This window comes from Mobula hypostoma, chromosome 19 (assembly GCF_963921235.1).
Source record: "Mobula hypostoma chromosome 19, sMobHyp1.1, whole genome shotgun sequence".
Lineage (NCBI taxonomy): Eukaryota > Metazoa > Chordata > Chondrichthyes > Myliobatiformes > Myliobatidae > Mobula > Mobula hypostoma.
The window spans coordinates 19,690,486-19,711,384 of record NC_086115.1 but is presented as its reverse complement, the minus strand read 5'-3'; the positions used below and the strand labels follow the sequence as shown (position 1 = coordinate 19,711,384).

At 43.6% G+C, this 20,899-nt stretch overlaps 1 protein-coding gene across 2 annotated transcripts in view; it reads left to right on the top strand.

Moving 5' to 3' along the window:
* Positions 1-20,899, top strand: part of rufy2 (RUN and FYVE domain containing 2) — a 72,432-nt gene that overhangs the window by 10,209 nt on the left and 41,324 nt on the right. For both annotated transcript variants that reach the window (XM_063071484.1, XM_063071486.1), the window contains exons 5-7: positions 1,380-1,503; positions 9,523-9,587; positions 10,773-10,838. In XM_063071484.1, coding sequence (XP_062927554.1) covers positions 1,380-1,503; positions 9,523-9,587; positions 10,773-10,838 — 255 coding nt within the window. The remainder of the gene's footprint in view (positions 1-1,379; positions 1,504-9,522; positions 9,588-10,772; positions 10,839-20,899) is intronic.

Sequence of the window (20,899 nt, the reverse complement as noted above, 5' to 3'; positions counted from 1 at the left end):
GGATATGCACCAAGTCAGGCAAAATTGGGTGGGCACCGTGGTTGGCATTTGTGAGATGGGCTGAAAGGCCTGTTTCATTGCTGTGTAACTATGACTCTAAAGGTTTCTCCTGTTTTTAAGTGTTCTGTGCCTACCAGATCGCGCCTCTTTCGCTGTAACAGTATAGGACTGTGTTCATATCCTTTCGTGTCCACAGTTCTGTAGACTGTCATCCTTACCTGTCCTTTTTTCATCAGGTTAGTCCCTAAATAACCTGTGACAGAAAAAGGCTCCTGGATGCACTTCAAAAATTCCGCCCCCATCTAATCTTGGTGACCCCAGTTAATATTATGGAAGTTGAAATCCCCTATGAATTTCCGGGAGCGAATAATAGAAACAGATTTGGTTGTGGCATTTAAAAGGAAAACGATAATTAAGTACAACGAGAGATGTATGTTTCTGCTGCTGTTTGTAAGGAGTTTGTATGTTCTCCCCGTGACCATGTAGGTTTCCTCTGGGTGCTCTGGTTTCCTCCACATTCCTACCGGTTAGTAGGTTAATTGGTCATTATAAATTGTTTAGTAATTAGGCTAGCATTAAATTGGGGGGTTTTTGGGCAGCACATCTTGAAGGGCTGGAAGGGCCTATTCCACACTGTATGTTAATACATAAATAGTTTTGCTTGATTAGTGAAGCAGGCAATTCTCATCATTGCAGCAGAAACTAAACTCCAGCATGTTGTTATACTTAAGGCTGATTTATACAAATCGACGTGGTAGGTACGACGTTGCTGCGAACACTATGCAGTGCCTACGTGGATCCCTACGCCGTAGCCTAACGCGCACCTCTCCCAAAATGTAACTACGCATCGTGGCAACGCAGACCACAACAATTGTGATTGGTCCGCTTGGTAGCATTGCATTTCCTCATACTCTGCAGTAGCTTCCTATTGGGCGACTGAAGGGCAGAGAAGGAACTCTGGCTGCAATGCTTTTCATAAACATACAGACCTCTGAAATTATGGAGGACACATTTTGCTTTTATGAAAAAAAACGCTCGCTTTAAACTTGTTTACCCCGAGAAAGACTGCCGTGACCATGAAGCCTTGCACGGGCAGGTGTGTGCGCACGTGTGATGTGCGTGAATTGCAGAGCGACGCAGAGACACCAACGCACAAGTATTAATGCTCACAATGGCGTAGCCCACTTGCGTAGGCTATGGCGTAAGCTGGTATTCACAAGTATAAATCAGTCTTTAGGAAGAGATGGGACTTAGCTGGAATAATATCAATTGATATTAAAGAAATTAACATTCCAATAACCTTCTCTTTTGGACAAAACATAATCTCATTTGTTTCAGAGGGTGCATCGAATCACTGTTGTTTGCTGTTTTGTTTGCAGTGATTTTTATGAGGAACACGCAGTGATGATGCAAGAGGAAGGAACAGTGATCGTTGGACTTTTGGTTGGACTCAATGTGATTGATGCTAATCTCTGTGTCAAGGGAGAAGACCTAGATTCCATGGTAAGGCTGTAGACTAGTCTGTAACGATTGGTCTGAAATACTCATCTATTATCCGCATGACTCTTCCTCAGAAGGGACACACTTCTCTGCCGGCTCACGTGTGTATACTCATCCAGGGCACGTGCTGTTACGGAGATATGTACAATTATTAAAGAGGTAAAATTTCCAAAGACGGAAACTTGCGGTGGGCCCCATTGCTGAAGGCACAGGAAGTCTCTGGAACCCCGTTCCTGAACGTGCTGGGGATCACTTCTGTGCTGTATCATTGAAGCAGAGATTTTGATCTATAAAGGGCTGAATTGTTTTTAAGTATTTAATTGTGTAATATAGTTTAACTGTTGGATTTTGGATTGAAGTGGAAAGCAATAATGTAGACTGCCAGTTAATTAGCTTAACTGAAGGCAGCTGACTCGAGTTAGTGAAACCTGGGAATCTCTTGTAAATCTGAGGTCTGCTAAGGCACAGCAGTTTCTTTGTCCTTTGGCTTTGATGCTGTAAGGGGAAAAGTGTAATTGCTTTTAAGAAATTAAATTATTAAATGAAGCTTAGCAGAGTAGGTAATGCTTTATTGCTGCATGTGTGCTGGCTTATGGAAACATGATTCATAGTGACATCTACAGAAAGTGCCTCGGCACACGGAGCTTAGGTGATGAGTTGGACCCAAGATTTGGACCCTGCAATGCATCGGGGGGGCAGGGGGGGGTCATCTTAATTATACACATTGTTCCAGGTTGCATCCACACCTCTAGAATTAGATGCTGCAGAACTGATCAGTGAAAAGAGACAACACGGTGGGATGCTTTCCTATGAAGATCCAGAAGGTAGCCTTGCACTTGTTGAATAAAGTCATTAGATTCCTGCCACCTTTGTCGTTGAAAGTATGTGTCACTTTGTGTGCTGGCCAGGAATAGACAGACAGATGGAAGATTTGACCACAAGTTGTTCAGGTGCCACAAAGTTCTAAATGCATCCCCTCAGGCTCCTTTACACCCCTGGGAGTGGCCATCTTCACCGTGGCAAAGAGTGCATATTGATATTGCTGGGCCATTCATGGACTCCATGTTTCTGATTACTGTGGATGCTCATTTGAAGTGGCTGGAGGTCATATCAATGAAGTCAACCACCTCAGCAAAGACTGTTTCCACTCTGACGACTATCTTCTCCAGAAACATAGAAACATAGAAACATAGAAAATAGGTGCAGGAGTAGGCCATTCGGCCCTTCGAGCCTGCACCGCCATTTATTATCATGGCTGATCATCCAACTCAGAACCCAGCCTTCCCTCCATACCCCCTGACCCCTGTAGCCACAAGGGCCATATCTAACTTCCTTTTAAACATAGCTAATGAACTGGCCTCAACAGTTTGCTGTGGCAGAGAATTCCACAGATTCACCACTCTCTGTGTGAAGAAGTTTTTCCTAACCTCGGTCCTAAAAGGCTTCCCCTCTATCCTCAAACTGTGACCCCTCGTTCTAGACCTCCCCAACATCGGGAACAATCTTCCTGCATCTAGCCTGTCCAATCCCTTTAGGATCTTATACGTTTCAATCAGATCCCCCCTCAATCTTCTAAATTCCAACGAGTACAAGCCCAGTTCATCCAGTCTTTCTTCATATGAAAGACCTGCCATCCCAGGAATCAATCTGGTGAACCTTCTTTGTACTCCCTCTATGGCAAAGATGTCTTTCCTCAGATTAGGGGACCAAAACTGCACACAATACTCCAGGTGTGGTCTCACCAAGGCCTTGTACAACTGCAGTAGTACCTCCCTGCTCCTGTACTCGAATCCTCTCGCTATAAATGCCAGCATACCGTTCGCCTTTTTCACCGCCTGCTGTACCTGCATGCCCACTTTCAATGACTGGTGTATAATGACACCCAGGTCTCGTTGCACCTCCCCTTTTCCTAATCGGCCACCATTCAGATAATAATCTGTTCTCCTATTTTTGCCACCAAAGTGGATAACTTCACATTTATCCACATTAAATTGCATCTGCCATGAGTTTGCCCACTCACCCAACCTATCCAAGTCACCCTGCATCCTCTTAGCATCCTCCTCACTGCTAACACTGCCACCCAGCTTCGTGTCATCCGCAAACTTGGAGATGCTGCATTTAATTCCCTCATCCAAGTCATTAATATATATTGTAAACAACTGGGGTCCCAGCACTGAGCCTTGCGGTACCCCACTAGTCACCGCCTGCCATTCTGAAAAGAATTATTCCCACTCTTTGCTTCCTGTCTGCTAACCAATTCTCCACCCACACCAATACCTTACCCCCAATACCGTGTGCTTTAAGTTTGCACACTAATCTCCTGTGTGGGACCTTGTCAAAAGCCTTTTGAAAATCCAAATATACCACATCCACTGGTTCTCCCCTATCCACTCTACTAGTTACATCCTCAAAAAATTCTATGAGATTCGTCAGACATGATTTTCCTTTCACAAATCCATGCTGACTTTGTCCGATCATTTCACCGCTTTCCAAATGTGCTGTTATCACATCCTTGATAACTGACTCCAGCAGTTTCCCCACCACCGACGTTAGGCTAACCGGCCTATAATTCCCCGGTTTCTCTCTCCCTCCTTTTTTAAAAAGTGGAGTTACATTAGCCACCCTCCAATCCTCAGGAACTAGTCCAGAATCTAACGAGTTTTGAAAAATTATCACTAATGCATCCACTATTTCTTGGGCCACTTCCTTAAGCACTCTGGGATGCAGACCATCTGGCCCTGGGGATTTATCTGCCTTCAATCCCTTCAATTTACCTAACACCACTTCCCTACTAACATGTATTTCGCTCAGTTCCTCCATCTCACTGGACCCTCTGTCCCTTACTATTTCTGGAAGATTATTTATGTCCTCCTTAATGAAGACAGAACCAAAGTAATTATTCAATTGGTCTGCCATGTCCTTGCTCCCCATAATCAATTCACCTGTTTCTGTTTGCAGGGGACCTACATTTGTCTTTATCAGTCTTTTCCTTTTTACATATCTATAAAAGCTTTTACAGTCCGTTTTTATGTTCTCTGCCAGTTTTCTCTCATAATCTTTTTTCCCCTTCCTAATTAAGCCCTTTGTCCTCCTCTGCTGAACTCTGAATTTCTCCCAGTCCTCAGGTGAGCCACTTTCTCTGGCTAATTTGTATGCTACTTCTTTCGAATTGATACTATCCCTAATTTCTCTTGTCAGCCACGGGTGCACTACCTTCCTTGATTTATTCTTTTGCCAAACTGGGATGAACAATTGTTGGCTTACCTGAACAGATTGTGAATGACAACAGACCACAATACACGTCAGAAGAGTTTAGACTATTCATGAAGAAAAATGGTATCAAACATTTCAAGTCAGCTCCTCACGACCCAGCAATGAATGGGTTAACTGAAAGGATTGTCCAAACCTTCAAGGAGTCCCATTAAAGCGATGGATAAGGAGGATATTTCTGTACAGCACATGGTGGACAACTTCCTTTTTGTGTATGGGAACTCTGTTCATGTGACAACAAAGCAAACAACTGCAATGCTGTTCATGAACAGGAATCTGAGATCCCACGTAGACTTCCTGAAACCAGATCTACAGAGGGAAGTGCAGAATGAACAGTTCAATCAGTTGCGAAGTAAAGCAGCAAGGAGCTTCGAGTTGGAAAGGAAGACCTAGTGTGTGATTACCGAGAAGACAAGTGGACTCCTGATAGGAAAGCTACCGATACACACAGTGGATGTTGGAGGTCATACATGGAGACGTTATGTGGACCTGATACTGGATGCTCAACTGAACAAGACATCTGAGTTGACTGCATCCAACAAGAAGGACAGATTACATTCACTGGGCTTACCTCTCAGCAATGATCATGTCATTAACAGCAACGTGACACCTGCAACAGAGAAAGTTGTCTTTGACAAGATACCCTGCCAAACCTGATGCCACTCTATAGGTCTAAATGCACTGTCCTGAAAGAAACAGCGCCACCCGAATAACTGAATTGTTAGTATAGTGAAGTTATAGACTGTTATTTTTAAAAAAAGAAAAAAAATCAATCAAACTCTTGTTATTGTAGAAGCATGCTTGTTTGAATAGGGTCTGTTAAAGAGAAATTGAATGTTTTGTTACTTACGAAGTTTTATGTTATATTAATCTAAAGGGGGTGGAACTGTAATGTATGGATCTATTTCTTTTAGTGCAATGACTCCCTTTAGGGCTAATTGACTGATAACGTACTCACGCACATTGATTTGTTGCTCTCTCTGCAAAGTGAAAACTTCACCTCTGAATACCTGCCTTTTTAAAAATTTGATATGTAGTTGCACAGACACAACAAAAACCATCCTGACTTTGCCCTGTTATCATGTTATCCTAGTACTCTGAAATCTCATCCTTAATAGTGGACTCCAACATCTTCCCAACCACTAAGGTCAGGCTAACTGGCCTGTCATTTCCTTTATTCTATCTCCTTCCTTCTTGAAGAAAGAAGTGACATTTGCATTTTTTCAGTTCTCAAAAACCATTCCAGAATCTAGTGATTCTTGAAAGATCATTACTAATGTGTCACAATTTCTTCAGCCATCTCGACCTTGGCTTTGGCCTATCTGATTCAGGTGACTTATCTACCGTTAGACTTTTCAACTTCCCAAGCATCTTTGACTTAGTAATAGCAACTGCACTCACTTCTGACCCTGACACTCTCGAATTTCTGGCATTCTGCTAGAGTGTTCCACAGTCATAGAAACATAGAAAATAGGTGCAGGAGTAGGCCATTCGGCCCTTCGAGCCTGCACCGCCATTTATTATGATCATGGCTGATCATCCAACTCAGAACCCCGCCCCAGCCTTCCCTCCATACCCCCTGACCCCTGTAGCCACAAGGGCCATATCTAACTCCCTCTTAAACATAGCCAATGAACTGACCTCAACAGTTTGCTGTGGCAGAGAATTCCACAGATTCACCACTCTCTCTGTGAAGAAGTTTTTCCTAATCTCGGTCCTAAAAGGCTTCCCCTCTATCCTCAAACTGTGACCCCTCATTCTGGACTTCCCCAACATCGGGAACAATCTTCCTGCATCTAGCCTGTCCAATCCCTTTAGGATCTTATACGTTTTAATCAGATCCCCCCTCAATCTTCTAAATTCCAACGAGTACAAGCCCAGTTCATCCAGTCTTTCTTCATATGAAAGTCCTGCCATCCCAGGAATCAATCTGGTGAACCTTCTTTGTACTCCCTCTATGGCAAGGATGTCTTTCCTCAGATTAGGGGACCAAAACTGCACACAATACTCCAGGTGTGGTCTCACCAAGGCCTTGTACAACTGCAGTAGTACCTCCCTGCTCCTGTACTCGAATCCTCTCGCTATAAATGCCAGCATACCATTCGCCTTTTTCACCGCCTGCTGTACCTGCATGCCCATTTTCAATGACTGGTGTATAATGACACCCAGGTCTCGTTGCACCTCCCCTTTTCCTAATCGGCCACCATTCAGATAATAATCTGTTTTCCTATTTTTGCCACCAAAGTGGATAACTTCAATTTATCCGCATTAAATTGCATCTGCCATGAGTTTGCCCACTCACCCAACCTATCCAAGTCACCCTGCATCCTCTTAGCATCCTCCTCACTGCTAACACTGCCACCCAGCTTCGTGTCATCCGCAAACTTGGAGATGCTGCATTTAATTCCCTCATCCAAGTCATTAATATATATTGTAAACAACTGGGGTCCCAGCACTGAGCCTTGCGGTACCCCACTAGTCACTGCCTGCCATTCTGAAAAGGTCCCGTTTATTCCCACTCTTTGCTTCCTGTCTGCTAACCAATTCTCCACCCACACCAATACCTTACCCCCAATACCGTGTGCTTTAAGTTTGCACACTAATCTCCTGTGTGGGACCTTGTCAAAAGCCTTTTGAAAATCCAAATATACCACATCCACTGGTTCTCCCCTATCCACTCTACTAGTTACATCCTCAACAAATTCTATGAGATTCGTCAGACATGATTTTCCTTTCACAAATCCATGCTGACTTTGTCCGATCATTTCACCGCTTTCCAAATGTGCTGTTATCACATCCTTGATAACTGACTCCAGCAGTTTCCCCACCACCGACGTTAGGCTAACCGGTCTATAATTCCCCGGTTTCTCTCTCCCTCCTTTTTTAAAAAGTGGAGTTACATTAGCCACCCTCCAATCCTCAGGAACTAGTCCAGAATCTAACGAGTTTTGAAAAATTATCACTAATGCATCCACTATTTCTTGGGCTGACATAATATTTACTGAGTTCTTCCATCATTTCTTTGTCCCCTATCACTACCTCTCCAGCATCATTACTCGTGGTCTGATATCCACTCTCGTCTCTCTTTTATTCTTTATATATACTTTTGGTATCCTCTTTAATATTGTTGCAGCTTACTTTCATATCTTTTCTCATTTTATGGCTTTTTAGTTGCCTTCTGTTGGTTTTTAAAAGCTTCCCAATCCTACACCTTCCCACTAATTTTTGCTATATTATATGCCCCCTCTTTGCCTTTTATGCTGTCTTTGACTTCCCTTGTGAGCTATGGTTGCCTCATTCTCCTTTAGAGTACGTCTCCGTCTTTGAAGTGTATCTTTCCTGCACCTTCTGAATTTCCCCCATGAACACCAGCCTTTACTGTTCTGCAGTCATCTCTGATAGTGTCCTCTTCCATTCAACTTCGGCCAGCTCCTCTCTCGTGCCTTGGTAATTCCCTTTACTCCACTGTAATGCTGATTGATACATATGATTTTATCTTCTCAAACTGCAGGGTTAATTCTATCATATTATGATCACTGCCACCCAAGGGTTCCTTTACTTTAAGCTCCCTAATGAAATCCGGATCATTATATCATATCTAATCCAGAATTGTGGGTTCAACTACAAACTGCTCTAAAACGGCATTCAATAAATTCCCTCTCTTGGGATCCAGCACCAACATGATTTTCCCTATCTACCTACGTATTGAAATCCCCTCTGATTATTGCAACATTGCCCTTTTGACATGCCTTTTGGATCTCCCATTGTAATTCGTAGCCCACATTCTGGCTACTGTTTGGAAATCTGTACCTAACTCCCATCGGGGTCATTTTATCCCTGCAATTTCTTAACTCTCCACAACGATTCTACATCTTCCAATCCTACATCATCTCTTTCTAAGGATTTGATGACATTTTTTACCAACAGAGCCACCCGGTCCCTCTGCTTACCTGCCTGTCCTTATATTACAATATAATGCCTATCCTTGGATGTCAAGCTCCAAACTATGATCATGCCTGCCAATCTCTTAACTGCGCTGCAAGATCATCTGCTTTATTTCTTATACTGCATGCATTCAAATGCAAACCTTCAGTCCTGTATTCATCACCTTTTTCAGTTTTGCTCCCATGTTACACTTCGACATCTCACTGACTGCAATTTTACCCTATCAATTGCCTGTCATTCTTCACAGTCTCACTACACACTGCATCTAGTTGAGCACCAACTGTCCCGTCCTCAACCCAATCACTCCAGTTCCCATCTCCCCGCCAAATTAGTTTAAACCCCCACCAACAACTCGAGCAAACCTGCCCGAAAGGATATTGGCCCCCTCGGGACACACCCGCTCACTGACCCTATCTCGTACGTCTTTGGAATGTGGGAGGAAACGCACGTGGTCATGGGGACACAGTCCTAATGCAGGCAAATGGTTTCAGTGTAATTGGGCTAAAAGGTCAGCATGGACGGGGTGAAGCCTGTGCTGTACAACTTCTGACTCGAGTTACAGGGAACAGGAAAAGCTCTAAACGTGACAGGTAGTTATGACTTCAAACAAACTCTCCCAGGATGTTGGAAGTAAATTCAGGAAGGTATGAACTGTGTAATTGCAGATGAACAGGGAAGGAGTGTGACAGGAAGTTAAGCACTGACAAGAAACAGACAGGAGTATGTAGACTGGAGCCCACTGTGTAGTAACTATTCTATCAGTCCACAATTCTGCGTGGTCTCACCTTATTCCCATCTCTTCTCCAGGTTGGAGTCATCGACTTCTCCTTGTACCTGAAAGGTGATAATGAGAACAGCCGGTGCTTTGAAAGGTAATTTTTGTATATGTAGTTCTAATATTTTGAATCATATGTCTTATGGGAAAGTTTGGAAGTTTTCCTTAGAAGGCAACTATTATTGAAATTTTCTTTGCTGTTTTTACAAAAAAAAACTCTTAGAGTGAAGACATCACAGTCTTAACCAATCTGGCATCTCATAACCTAATATCTGAATTAACTCTCAGGGTGCATTCCCAATGTCAGGACTAGTGGGATGAGCTCTAAAAGATATGGTTATAGCAGTGTATTACAGGTATCAACCCTCAACAATAATGATCTGTTCGGCAGAAAGAGAGCCTGTATTTACAGTTAACAACAAGCACATGAGTTCTCTCTGACCCCCCCCCCCCCGAATACTCGAGAAAAGGAGTCTCTGATTGTCAGGGTTCCTTTTGATTCCAATGTAATCTCTATTTCCGACACCCACGATGGTTGTTCTCCAAAGTGTTCACTGCCTGTATTTTGACCTATGGGTAGTGTTGTAATTTTTTTGTTTAGTTTGGGCTAGGGTAGGGATTCATGGCAAATCAGTGGGTGATGGACGTGGGAGGGCAGTGATAAAATGCTGGCTTGGACTGTAAGAAGCCTGGTGGGTTATATTGGGTCTCTAGAAGGCACTATGCAAAGCTAGTTTTTAACTTTTAGATCAGCATTTTGAGAAGTTAGTGTTTTAACATAGAGCATAGTGCAGCACGGTACGGGCCGTTCAGCCCACGATGTTGTGTTGACCCTTTATCCTATTCTGAGATCAATCTAGCTCTTCTCTACCACTTAACCCTCCTTTAATTTATGTTTGCAATTAATGCAATTAGCATAATCAATTGACAGCCTTTTATTAATGGAGGTGTAATTGGACATGCAGAATGGTTTTTCATCCTACTGTCTTTTAAAAATAATTCGTGTATAATCTTAAGGTGTTTGGAGAAAGATGTAAAGGGAATGTTAGAGCTTAGTGTTTTTTTTAACAGGGTGGTGTGTCCTGTCAGGAGTAGTGGCAGAGATGGATACACTAGGGACATTTGAGAGATACTTGGATAGGCACGTGGATTTAAAAAAATGGTTGATCTTGGAGTAGGTTACAAGATCAGCACAACTTTGTGGGCTGAAGGGCCTTACTGTGCTGTGATGTCAGTATTTGGTGTTTACCTGATGCCTTATAAATTTGTCTCTTTTTATTAGCGATGGACAGATTGCTGCAATCCTAGATCAGAAGAACTACGTGGAAGAGCTCAATCGGCAGCTGACGTATGTTTCTCTCAATGTTCGATATCCTCCTGTAATGATTTTGTTCTTGTCTGTGAGGTGCGTATTTTGACCATGTCTGTGACATGTGATGACTCTGGCCTTGTCATAGAGTCATAGAAAAATACAGCACAGAAACCAGCCTTTTGGCCCATCTAGTTCGTACAGAACCATTGAAACTGCCTACTCCCATCGACCTGCACCCGGACCATGCCCCTACCAACCATGGGGAAAACTTCTCTTAAATGTTGAAATCGAGCTTGCATGCACCATTTGCGCTGGCAGCTCGTTCTACACTCTCAAGACCCTCTGAGTGGAGAAGCTTCCCCTCATGTTCCCCTTAAACTTCTCACTTTTCACCCCTAGCCCATGGCCTCTAGTTTTAGTCCCACCCAGCCTCCGTGGAGAAAACCTGTTTGCATTTACCCTATCTATACCTCTCATAATTTTCTATACCTCTATCAAATCTCCTCTCAGTGGTCTACATTTCTCAATGTTCATCATTTATCAAAACTCTCTTGACTCTGGGCTGGTCCTGGCAGATTGGAAGACAGCAAATGTCACGCCACTTTTTTAAAAAGGATGTAGGCAAAAGGTGGGCAACTATAGGCCAGTTAGCTTAACATCTGTAGTTGGGAAAATGCTTGAAGCTGTCATTAAGGAAGAAATAGCAAAACATTTAGAAAGGAGTAGTTCCACTAGACAGACACAGCATGCATTCAGGAAGGGCAGGTCCTGTTTGACAAACTTACTGGAGTTCTTTGAGGACATAATGAGTGCAGTGGATAGAGGTGAACAGGTGGATGTCATATACTTGGATTTCCAGAAGGCGTTCGATAAGGTGCTGCACAAGAGACTTATAAATAAGATACGGATGCATAGAGTCAGAGGAAGTGTATTGGCATGGATAGTGGATTAGTTAACCAATAGAAGGCAGAGAGTTGGTATAAATGGGTGTTTCTCTGGTTGGCAGTCGGTGGTGAGTGGGGTGCTGCAGGGGTCAGTGCTGGGCCCGCAGCTGCTTACCATTTACATTGATGATTTGGAAGAGGGGACTGAGTGTAGCGTAGCAAAATTTGCTGATGACACTAAACTGAGTGGAAAAGCAAATTGTACAGAGGATGTGGAGAGTCTGCAGAGGGATATAGATAGGTTAAGTGAGTGGGCCAAGGTCTGGCAGATGGAATACAATGTTGGTAAATGCGAGATCATCCACTTTGGAAGGAATAATAGGAGAGCAGATTATTATTTAAATGGTGAAAGATTGCAGCACGCTGTTGTGCAGAGGGACTTGGGAGTGCTTGTGCATGAATCGCAAAAAGTTGGCTTGCAGGTACAGCAGGTTATTAAGAAGGCAAATGGAATGTTGGCCTTCATTGCTAGAGGGATTGAATTCAAGAGCAGGGAGGTCATGCTGCAACTATACAGGGTACTGGTGAGGCTGCACCTGGAGTACTATCTGCAGTTCTGGTCTCCATACTTGGGGAAGGATATACTGGCTTTGGAGGCAGTGTAGAGGAGGTTCACCAGGTTAATTCCAGAGACGAAGGGGTTAACCTATGAGGAGAGATTGAGTCGTCTGGGACTATACGCTCTGGAATTCAGAAGAATGAGAGGGGATCTTATAGAAACATACAAAATTTTGAAAGGGGTAGATAAGATAGAAGTAGGAAAGTGGTTTCCATTGGTAGGTAAGACTAGAACTAGGGGACATTGCCTCAAGATTCAGAGGAGGAGATTTAGGACGGAGATGAGGAGAAACCGTTTTTCCCAGAGAGTGGCGAATCTGTGGAATTCTTTGCCTGGGGAAGCAGTTGAGGCTTCCTCACTAAATATATTTAAAAAAACAGTTAGATAGGTTTTTACATAGTGGGGGAATTAAGGGTTATGGGGAAAAGGCAGGTAGATGGAGCTGAGTTTACGGACAGATCAGCCATGATCTTATTGAATGGTGGGACAGGCTCGATGGGCCGGATGGCCTACTCCTGCTCCTATTTCCTATGTTTTTATGTTCTTATGTTCCAAAGAATGAAGTCCTAAACTGTTCAATCTTTCCTTATAACCAACAACATTTCTTAGGTTGATGACCAAAACTACTCCAAATTAGGCCTCCCCAACATCCTATACAACTTTAACATGATATCCCATCTCCTGTACTCAATAATTTGATTTATGAAGGCCAAAATGGCAAAAGCTTTCTTTATGTCCCTCTGTATCTGTGCCCCGCGTTGAATGTATTATGCACCTGTATTCACAGATCCCTTTGTTCTAACAGCACTCCTCAGTGCCCTATCGTTCACTGTGTAAGACCTGCTGAAGTGCTCCTGGTCCTATTGAAGTGCAACACCTCGCACTTGTCTGTATTAAATTCCCTCTGGCATTTTTCAGCCTATTTTCGCAGCTGGTCCAGACCCTGCTGCAAGTTCTGATAGCATTGAACAGCAATTTTTTTCAAAAGTGTTGCTTCCTCAGAATTTTTTTGTGGTTATAATGGACTGCTTGAAGCTGAATGCAAATATAATTTCATACTACTTGTATCACGTAGAAATCTGGAGAAGCAATAAATTAACGTTTATTGAATATAATGTGTTTAATTGCATAACAGTGCTGACGCTTTGCAATAGTTAACTACGCTAAAAATGTTCTATTGATGATTTTCATTTGTACTCAGCGTTTGAGGCTTCTGGCTTAAGTATCCAACAATAATCAGCCAGCATTGATGGATTCCAGTTGCCCTGATACCGTTTCTCTGCCACTGCAAAGTCCTGGTGAAACGTTTCACCATGCTCATCACCAACAGCACCAAGATTTGCAGGGAAGAAATCTAAATGGGAATGCAGCAAATTAATCTCTAGTGACATGTTGCACTTCATGGTTTTGTACGCTTGAAGCTCGTTGTCATCCAACTGCATATAGTTTGGTGCTCTGTAGTTGCCAAGAAAATTTTAAACAACATCCTTGAATGCCTTCCATACGATCTTCCTCGATCCCACTGGAAGATCTCTGAATTACCTGTCTCTGACAACTTGTTTGATTTGTGGACCAACAAAAATGCCTCCCTTAATCTTGGCAGCAGTTGTTCTGGGAAACATCTGCTCAAATATCGAAATCCTTCATGGCATTTTTGTGCCTGGTGACAGCAGTTTCCATCCTCGCAATCTTGAACCCAGTGATTTTGCTTTTGCCTTTGACAAACCCAAGTCTCTGACCAGGTCATTTAACTTTTACAGATGAGGCTCACATGACATAAAGGGTTCAAAATCTGTATTAGTGTCAGTGTCGTTTTGCATTCCTGACTCGTGTATCGTGGCATCTTTGTCTGCTTTCTCTAGCCTCCATGTCTTTGGTGGCTTTGAAGACTGTCAACGTGCAACACAGGTCTCATGGCTAAAGGGAGATTGGGGTGTTCAATAGATTTCTTATTTTTAGCAGAGAAACCAGACACACTGGCCAAACAGAAGTAGCAGTCTGTCACATGACCCTTCTGCTCTCGCCTTATCATCGGAAGACTGAACAGCATTGACTTCTGAGTATCTCTGAGCCAAGCTCTAGGGTTGATAGCATGTTGCACAACAAATGTGAGCAGACCAGGCTTTTTCTTTGTCACCAATTTTACATTGTGGGCAACATTTTAATTGACTTATATTTGTAATTTCAATTCATAATTTAAGCAATTTTTAAAAAATAGTGCGTGATAGGGAAATTTCATGGTGATTTTCATGATCAGCAGTGCAAAATTCGTAAGATGCACCTAAAAGTACTCAGGAAGCAAAATCTTTTTTGTCCAGTATAATGGGGTGACCAACACTGTGTGCAATACTCCAGATGTGGCCTAATTAGAGTTTTATAAAGCTGCAACATAACTTTCTGACTTTTGAACTCAATGCTTCGACTAATAAAGGCAAGCATGCCATACGCCCGTTGGGGTGGCACGGTAGCATAGTGGTTAGCACAACGCTTTACAGTACAGGCGTTACAGGTTCAATTCCCGACACTGTCTGTAAGGAGTGTGTATGCTCTCCCCGTGACCATGTGGGTTTCCTCCGGGTGCTCCAGTTTCCTCCCACAGTCCAAAGACTTACTGGTTGGTAGGTTAATTGGTCCTTGTAAATTGTCCCGTGATTAGGCTAGGGTAAATGGGTGGGTTGCTGAGAATGTGCCTCAAAGGCCCGGAAGGGCTTATTCCATGTTGTATCTCAATAAATAGATAAGTGGCTTCTTAACCGCCCTATCGAACTGTGCAGCAACTTTGTGAGTTATGAACTTGGACCCTAAGATCCTGTCCTCTATGCCATTGGCCTTTAAACACCCTCCACACGTTGTATGTTGTCTTGACCAAAAACAGCAGTTCCCAATTAACTCTCCCTAATTCCCGCCTAACGCTCTCGTAATTCGCTCTGCTTTAATTTAATACTCACCCGCAAGCCCACAAGGTCCATACGTCTTATCTATAGTTAACTTAAAACTTAGGGAATTGTGGTCATGTTTCCTAACTGCTCACTTACTCAAAGTTGGGTCAGCTGGCGAGGCTCATTACCCTACACAAGGTCCAGTACTGCCCCTTCTCTTTTTGACCTATCTGCATATTTATTCAGAAACCCTCCTGGGTACATCTAACAAATTCTACCCCATCTTAACCTTCTGCACTAAGAAGGTCCCAGTTTATATTAGGGAAGTTGAAGTGCCCCGTAACAACAACACTATTTTTACACCTTTCCTTAATCTGTCTGCATTTCTGTTCCTCAGTGTCCCATGGCTACTGGGGGGTCTGTAGTACAAACCCATCAGAGTGATTGCATCTTTCCTATTTTTGAGTTCTACCCATATATATACACATCTCTACCAAAGAAGGTGCAAGGCTTCTTCCCTCCATGGACTTTCGACCTTAGTGATGTCTCAAGAATAAAGGTCATAGAGTTATAGAACATCGAAGCAGGCTATTCAGCCCAACTGGTCAGTGCCAGCCAAGATTCCCATCTAAGCTAGCCTACTTGACTATATTTGGCCCGTATCCCTCTAAACCTCTCCTATCTTCATATGTGTCCAAGTACTTTTTAAATGCTGTTAAGGTACCTATCTTAACAGTGACTGCCTTATCAATAGTATATTTATGCACTGACATTTGGACTACAAGGTAGTTTGAGAGCATATGGAGTCATAGGGTTATACCATATGGAATAAGACCCTTTGGCCCAAACTTGTCCATGCCAACTAAGGTCTATATTCAAGCTATTCCCATTTCCCAGCACTTGGCCGATATCCCTCCTAAACCCTGTCATCCATGTATACCTGTCCATTTACTAATGTACCTTCCTCAACCTCTTCCTCGGGCACCCAGTTCCACATGTTTACCACCCTCTCTTTTTTTTTAAAAAAGAAACAAGTTACCCCCCTCAAGTTCTTATTAAACCTTTCACTTCTAACCTTAAAACTATGTCCTCTACTTTTTTGAATCCTCAACCTGGAAAAAAGATGTTATCTACACCCCTCATGACTTTGTATAACTTGCTAAGATCACTGCTCAGTCTCCTATGTTCCAAGGAGTAAGGCCCAGCCTATCTAGGCTTTCTCCATAACTTAGTCTCTTTAAGTTCTGTTAACACCCTTGTAAATGTTCTTTTGCACTCTTTTCAGTTTGATCACATCCTTCCTCTAACAGGGTGACCAAAACTGAACACAGTGCTCCCAGTGTGGCTCACCAACATCTTGTGCAATAGCAACGTGACCTCCCAGCTTCTATAACTCAATGCCCTGACTGTTGAAGGCCAGCATGTCAAAAACCTTCGTCGCTGCTTTGTATCCCTGTGACTCCATTTCAGGGGAACGATGCACCTGTACTCCAAGATCCCTCTGCTCTACAACAGTGGTGAGTGAGCAATTAATTTATTTATTGAGAGACAGTGTAGAACAGTCCCTTCCAGCCCTTCGAGCCACACCACCCATTATCCCCCGATTTAACCCTAGCATAAACATGGGACAATTTACAATGACCAGTTAACCTACCAATTGATATCTCTTTGGAGTGTGGGAGGAAGCCCACGCAATCACAGACAGCTGTGGAAATTGAACCCCCGTCGCTGGTACTGTTACTAAGCACTATGTTACCATGCCAACCCACATAAAGTTTAAATTCCAGCACGAGATTTTAAAAAAGCGAGCGGGGCCCTTCAGGATTTAGCGGTAATTTTGAGATTGTTGGGTAATTAGGCACTTGTCAAAGGCAAATTAAAAAAAAGTTAGGTTTAAGTGGAGTGGCCATTGTGTGAGTGAGCCAGGGTTAGAGTGGGAAACTTGAGGCTTTGGCATGGAGAGGCGGAGGCTAGGATAGGTTTCTGGTAAGTTAGTTTCTTTCTTATTGCACAGTTAAAGCAGTGGGAATGCCAGGCAGGACAGTGGAATGCTCTTGCGATATGTGACAAGACAGGGAAGCCTGCAGTGTCCCTTACAACTCTACCTATGAGTATTGCATCCGTCTGCAGCTTTTTACAGACCGTGTTAGGGAACTGGAGCCGGATGAAGTCCAGAATATTTGGGAGGCTGGGGGGTTGATTGACAAGAGCTACAGGGAGGTAGTTGCATCTAAGCTGCAGGGCACAGGTAACTGAGTAACCACCAGGAGAGAGAAAGGGGATAACCAACCAGTGCAGAATAACCCTGTGGCCATCCCTCTCGATAACAAGTATAACACTCTTTGGATACTATTGGGGGGCCGACCTAGCAGAGGAAAGCCATGGCAGTCAGGTCTCTGGCACAGTGGCTCAGAGGGGAAGGTGGGGGGTGGGCGGGGGGCAAGGGGAGAGCGGTAGTGATGGGGGCTGATTAGTTAGGGGAGAGGACAGGAGATTTTGTGGTCGAGACAAAACAACAGGAATGTTGCCTCCCAGGTGCCAGGGCCAGGTCCACAGCATTCTAAAGGGGAGAGTGAGCAGTCAGAAATTGTGGTCTGCATTGGTACCAACAACATACTGTCGATGAGAAAGGGAATGAGGTCCTGGAAGGAGAATATAAGAGCTAGGTAGGAAGCTGAAAAGCAGCACCTCCAGAGCAGTAATTTCTGGACTGGTGCCTATGCCAGCCGCCCGTGAGAGTAAGAGTAGCATGGTTTAGCAGAACAATATGTGGCTGAGGAATTGGTGCAAGGGGTGGGGTTTCAGATTTATGGATCATTGTCATCTTTTCTGTGGAATTATGACCTGTACAAAAGGGAAGTGTTACACCTGAACTCAAAGGGGCCCAATATCCTTGCAGGCGGGTTTACTAAAGCCATTGGGGAGGATTTAAACTAGTTTGTAGTTTGGCAGGGAGGTGGAAACCGGAGTGATAGGGTAGTTGATGTAAAGGGAGACGCAGGATGTGCAGAGACTGTGAGGAAGGATAGGCAGTGGAAAGGGCATAATTGCAGTCAGTTGGATGGGTTGATAGGTGTCTGTTTCAATGCAAGAAGCATCATGAACAAGGACAGTTAACAGAGCATAGGGTCAGTACATGGAACTATGACATTGAGGCCATTACAGAGACTTAACTGTCACAAGGATAGGAATGGCTGCTGGATGTTCAGGGGTTTGGCTGTTTCAAAAGGAACAGGAAGAGTGGCAAAAGAGGTGGGGGAGTGGCATTGTTAATCAGGGATAGTATCACAGTTGCAGGAAGGGAGGACATCGTGGAGGGATTGTGGACTGAGAGTGGGTGGAAGTGAGATACAGGAAGGGAGTATTCGCTTTATTGGAGCTATTCTGTAGATTTCTCAATAGCATTGAGGTGCAGATCGGGAGGAAGATTTTAGAAGGGTGCAAAAATCAGGGTTGTTGTCATGGGTGATTTCAACTTCCCTAATATTGATTGTACCTCCTTAGTAAAGGATAAATTGGAAATGCATGTACTCAGAGAAATACGCAATGGAAATGTGGAGGTTGTTTACGGAGCACTTGGTTAATTTGTTCCACTGAGGCGGGGAAAGGATGGGGGGGGGATGTGAAGAGGTGTGCCATGGTTGACTAGAGATGTACAATATCTAGTTAAGAGGAATAAATAAGTATTCTTAAAGTTTGGGGAGCAAGGATCAAACAAGTCTCTAGAGAGATGCCAGGTAGGCAGGATGCCAGGTAAAAATTGACTTAGGAGAGCTAAAAGGGGGCTTGAGAAGGTCAGCTTGGATAATTAAGGAAACCGCCCAAGAGGCTCTGCTAATATGTGAAGAAGTGAGAGTAAGACTGATCAAGGATAAAGAAGGAAGCATCCCTGGAATCAACATGCCAGGAGGTCCTTGATGGATACTTTGCTTCACCAGTGGAAGGAACCTTGACCTTTATGAGAGGTGTAGATCGGGGAAATGCAAGCACCGTTTTCCACTGAGGTTGGGTGGAACTACAAGCAGAGGTCATGGGTTAAGGATGAAAGATGAGAAGTTTAAGGGGAACATAAGGGGAAACTACTTCACTTGGAGGGCCATGAGAGTGTGGAACGAGCTACCAGCACAAGTGTATGTGAGTTTGATTTCAAAGTTTGGGTAGGTACATGGATAGTAGGGATACTGGGAGGGGGGCTATGGTCCCAGTGCAGTTCGATGAGAGTAAGGCAGTTTAAATGTGTTCAGCATGAACCAGATGGGCCAAAGGGCCTGTTTCTGTGCTGTACTTCTCTATGATGAATGTGAGGTTGGCATAGAATAGGTTTGTATGCTAGAACATGTCAACATTAAGAAAGGGGAACATCTGAGAAACATATTAATATAAATATGTCCCCATGGCCAGATGGTATATACCCCAGGTTACTATGGGAAGAAAGCGAGGTAATAGATTGCTGCATCGTTGGCAATGATCTTTGTGCCTTTATCAGCCACAGGGGTAGTATCAGAGGACTGGAGGATGGCAAATGCATTTCTTTGTTCAAGAAATGTAATAGGGAATTTTAGACCAGTAGGTCTTCTGTCCATGGTGGGTTAACTACTAGAGAGAATTCCTGGAGACAGGAATTACTGCATTTGCAGAAGTGTAATCCAATTAGAGATGGTCAGCATGGCTTTGTGAGGGCCAGGTTGTGCATCACGAGACTGATTGAATTCTCTCAGGAAGTGACAAAACATATTGATGAAGGCAGAGCAATGGATGTGGTGCATATGGATTTTATTAAGGCATTTACAAGGTTCCTTCATGGTAGGCTCATTCTGAAAGACAGGGTGCATGGAATCCAGGAAAACTTGACTGCATGGATTGTGAATTGGCTCCCCACAGAATGCAGAAGGTGGTAGTGGATGGAGCATATTCCGCCCACAGGTCAGTGACCAGTGATACTCTGCAAGGATTTGTCCTGGGGCCCTTGCTCTTGGTGATGCTTATAAATGACTTGGACAAAGAAGTGGAAGGTTGGGTTAGTAAGTTTTCAGATGACACAAACGTTGGTGGTGATGTGGGTAGTGTACAATGGTGTCGTAGGTTACAACTGGATATTGTCAGGATGCAAAGTTGGGCTGAGAAGTGGCAGATGGAGTTCAACCCGCAAAACTGTGAAGTAATTCAGTTTGGAACGTCGAACTTGAAGGCAGAATGAAGGGGTTAATGGCAGGATTCTTAACAGTCTGGAGGAATAGAGGGATCTTGCTGTTCACATTCTTAGCTCCCTCAGAGTTGCAGCACGAGTTGATAAGGTGATTAAGAAGGCGTTATGGTTTGTTGACCTTCATTAGTCAGGGGATTGAGTTTAAGAGCCACAAGGTAATATTGCAGCTCTATAAAACTCTGGTCAGACCACACCAGGAATATTGTGTTCATTTCTGGTCACCTCATTATAGAAAGGATGTGGAAGCTTTAGAGAGGGTGCAGAGGAGATTTCCCAGGATGCTGCCTAGATTGGAGAGCATGCCTTTTGAGGATAGGTTGAATGAGTTAGTGCTTTTCTCTTTGTAGTGAAGGAGGATGAGAGATGACTTCATAAAGGTGTACAAGATGATAAGAGGCATAGATAGAGTGGATAGCCAGAGACTTTTCCCTGGGGTGAAAATGGCTATTGCAAAGGGTATAACTTTAAGGCATTTGAAGGAAAGAATGGGGGAAGGGGTGGATATCAGA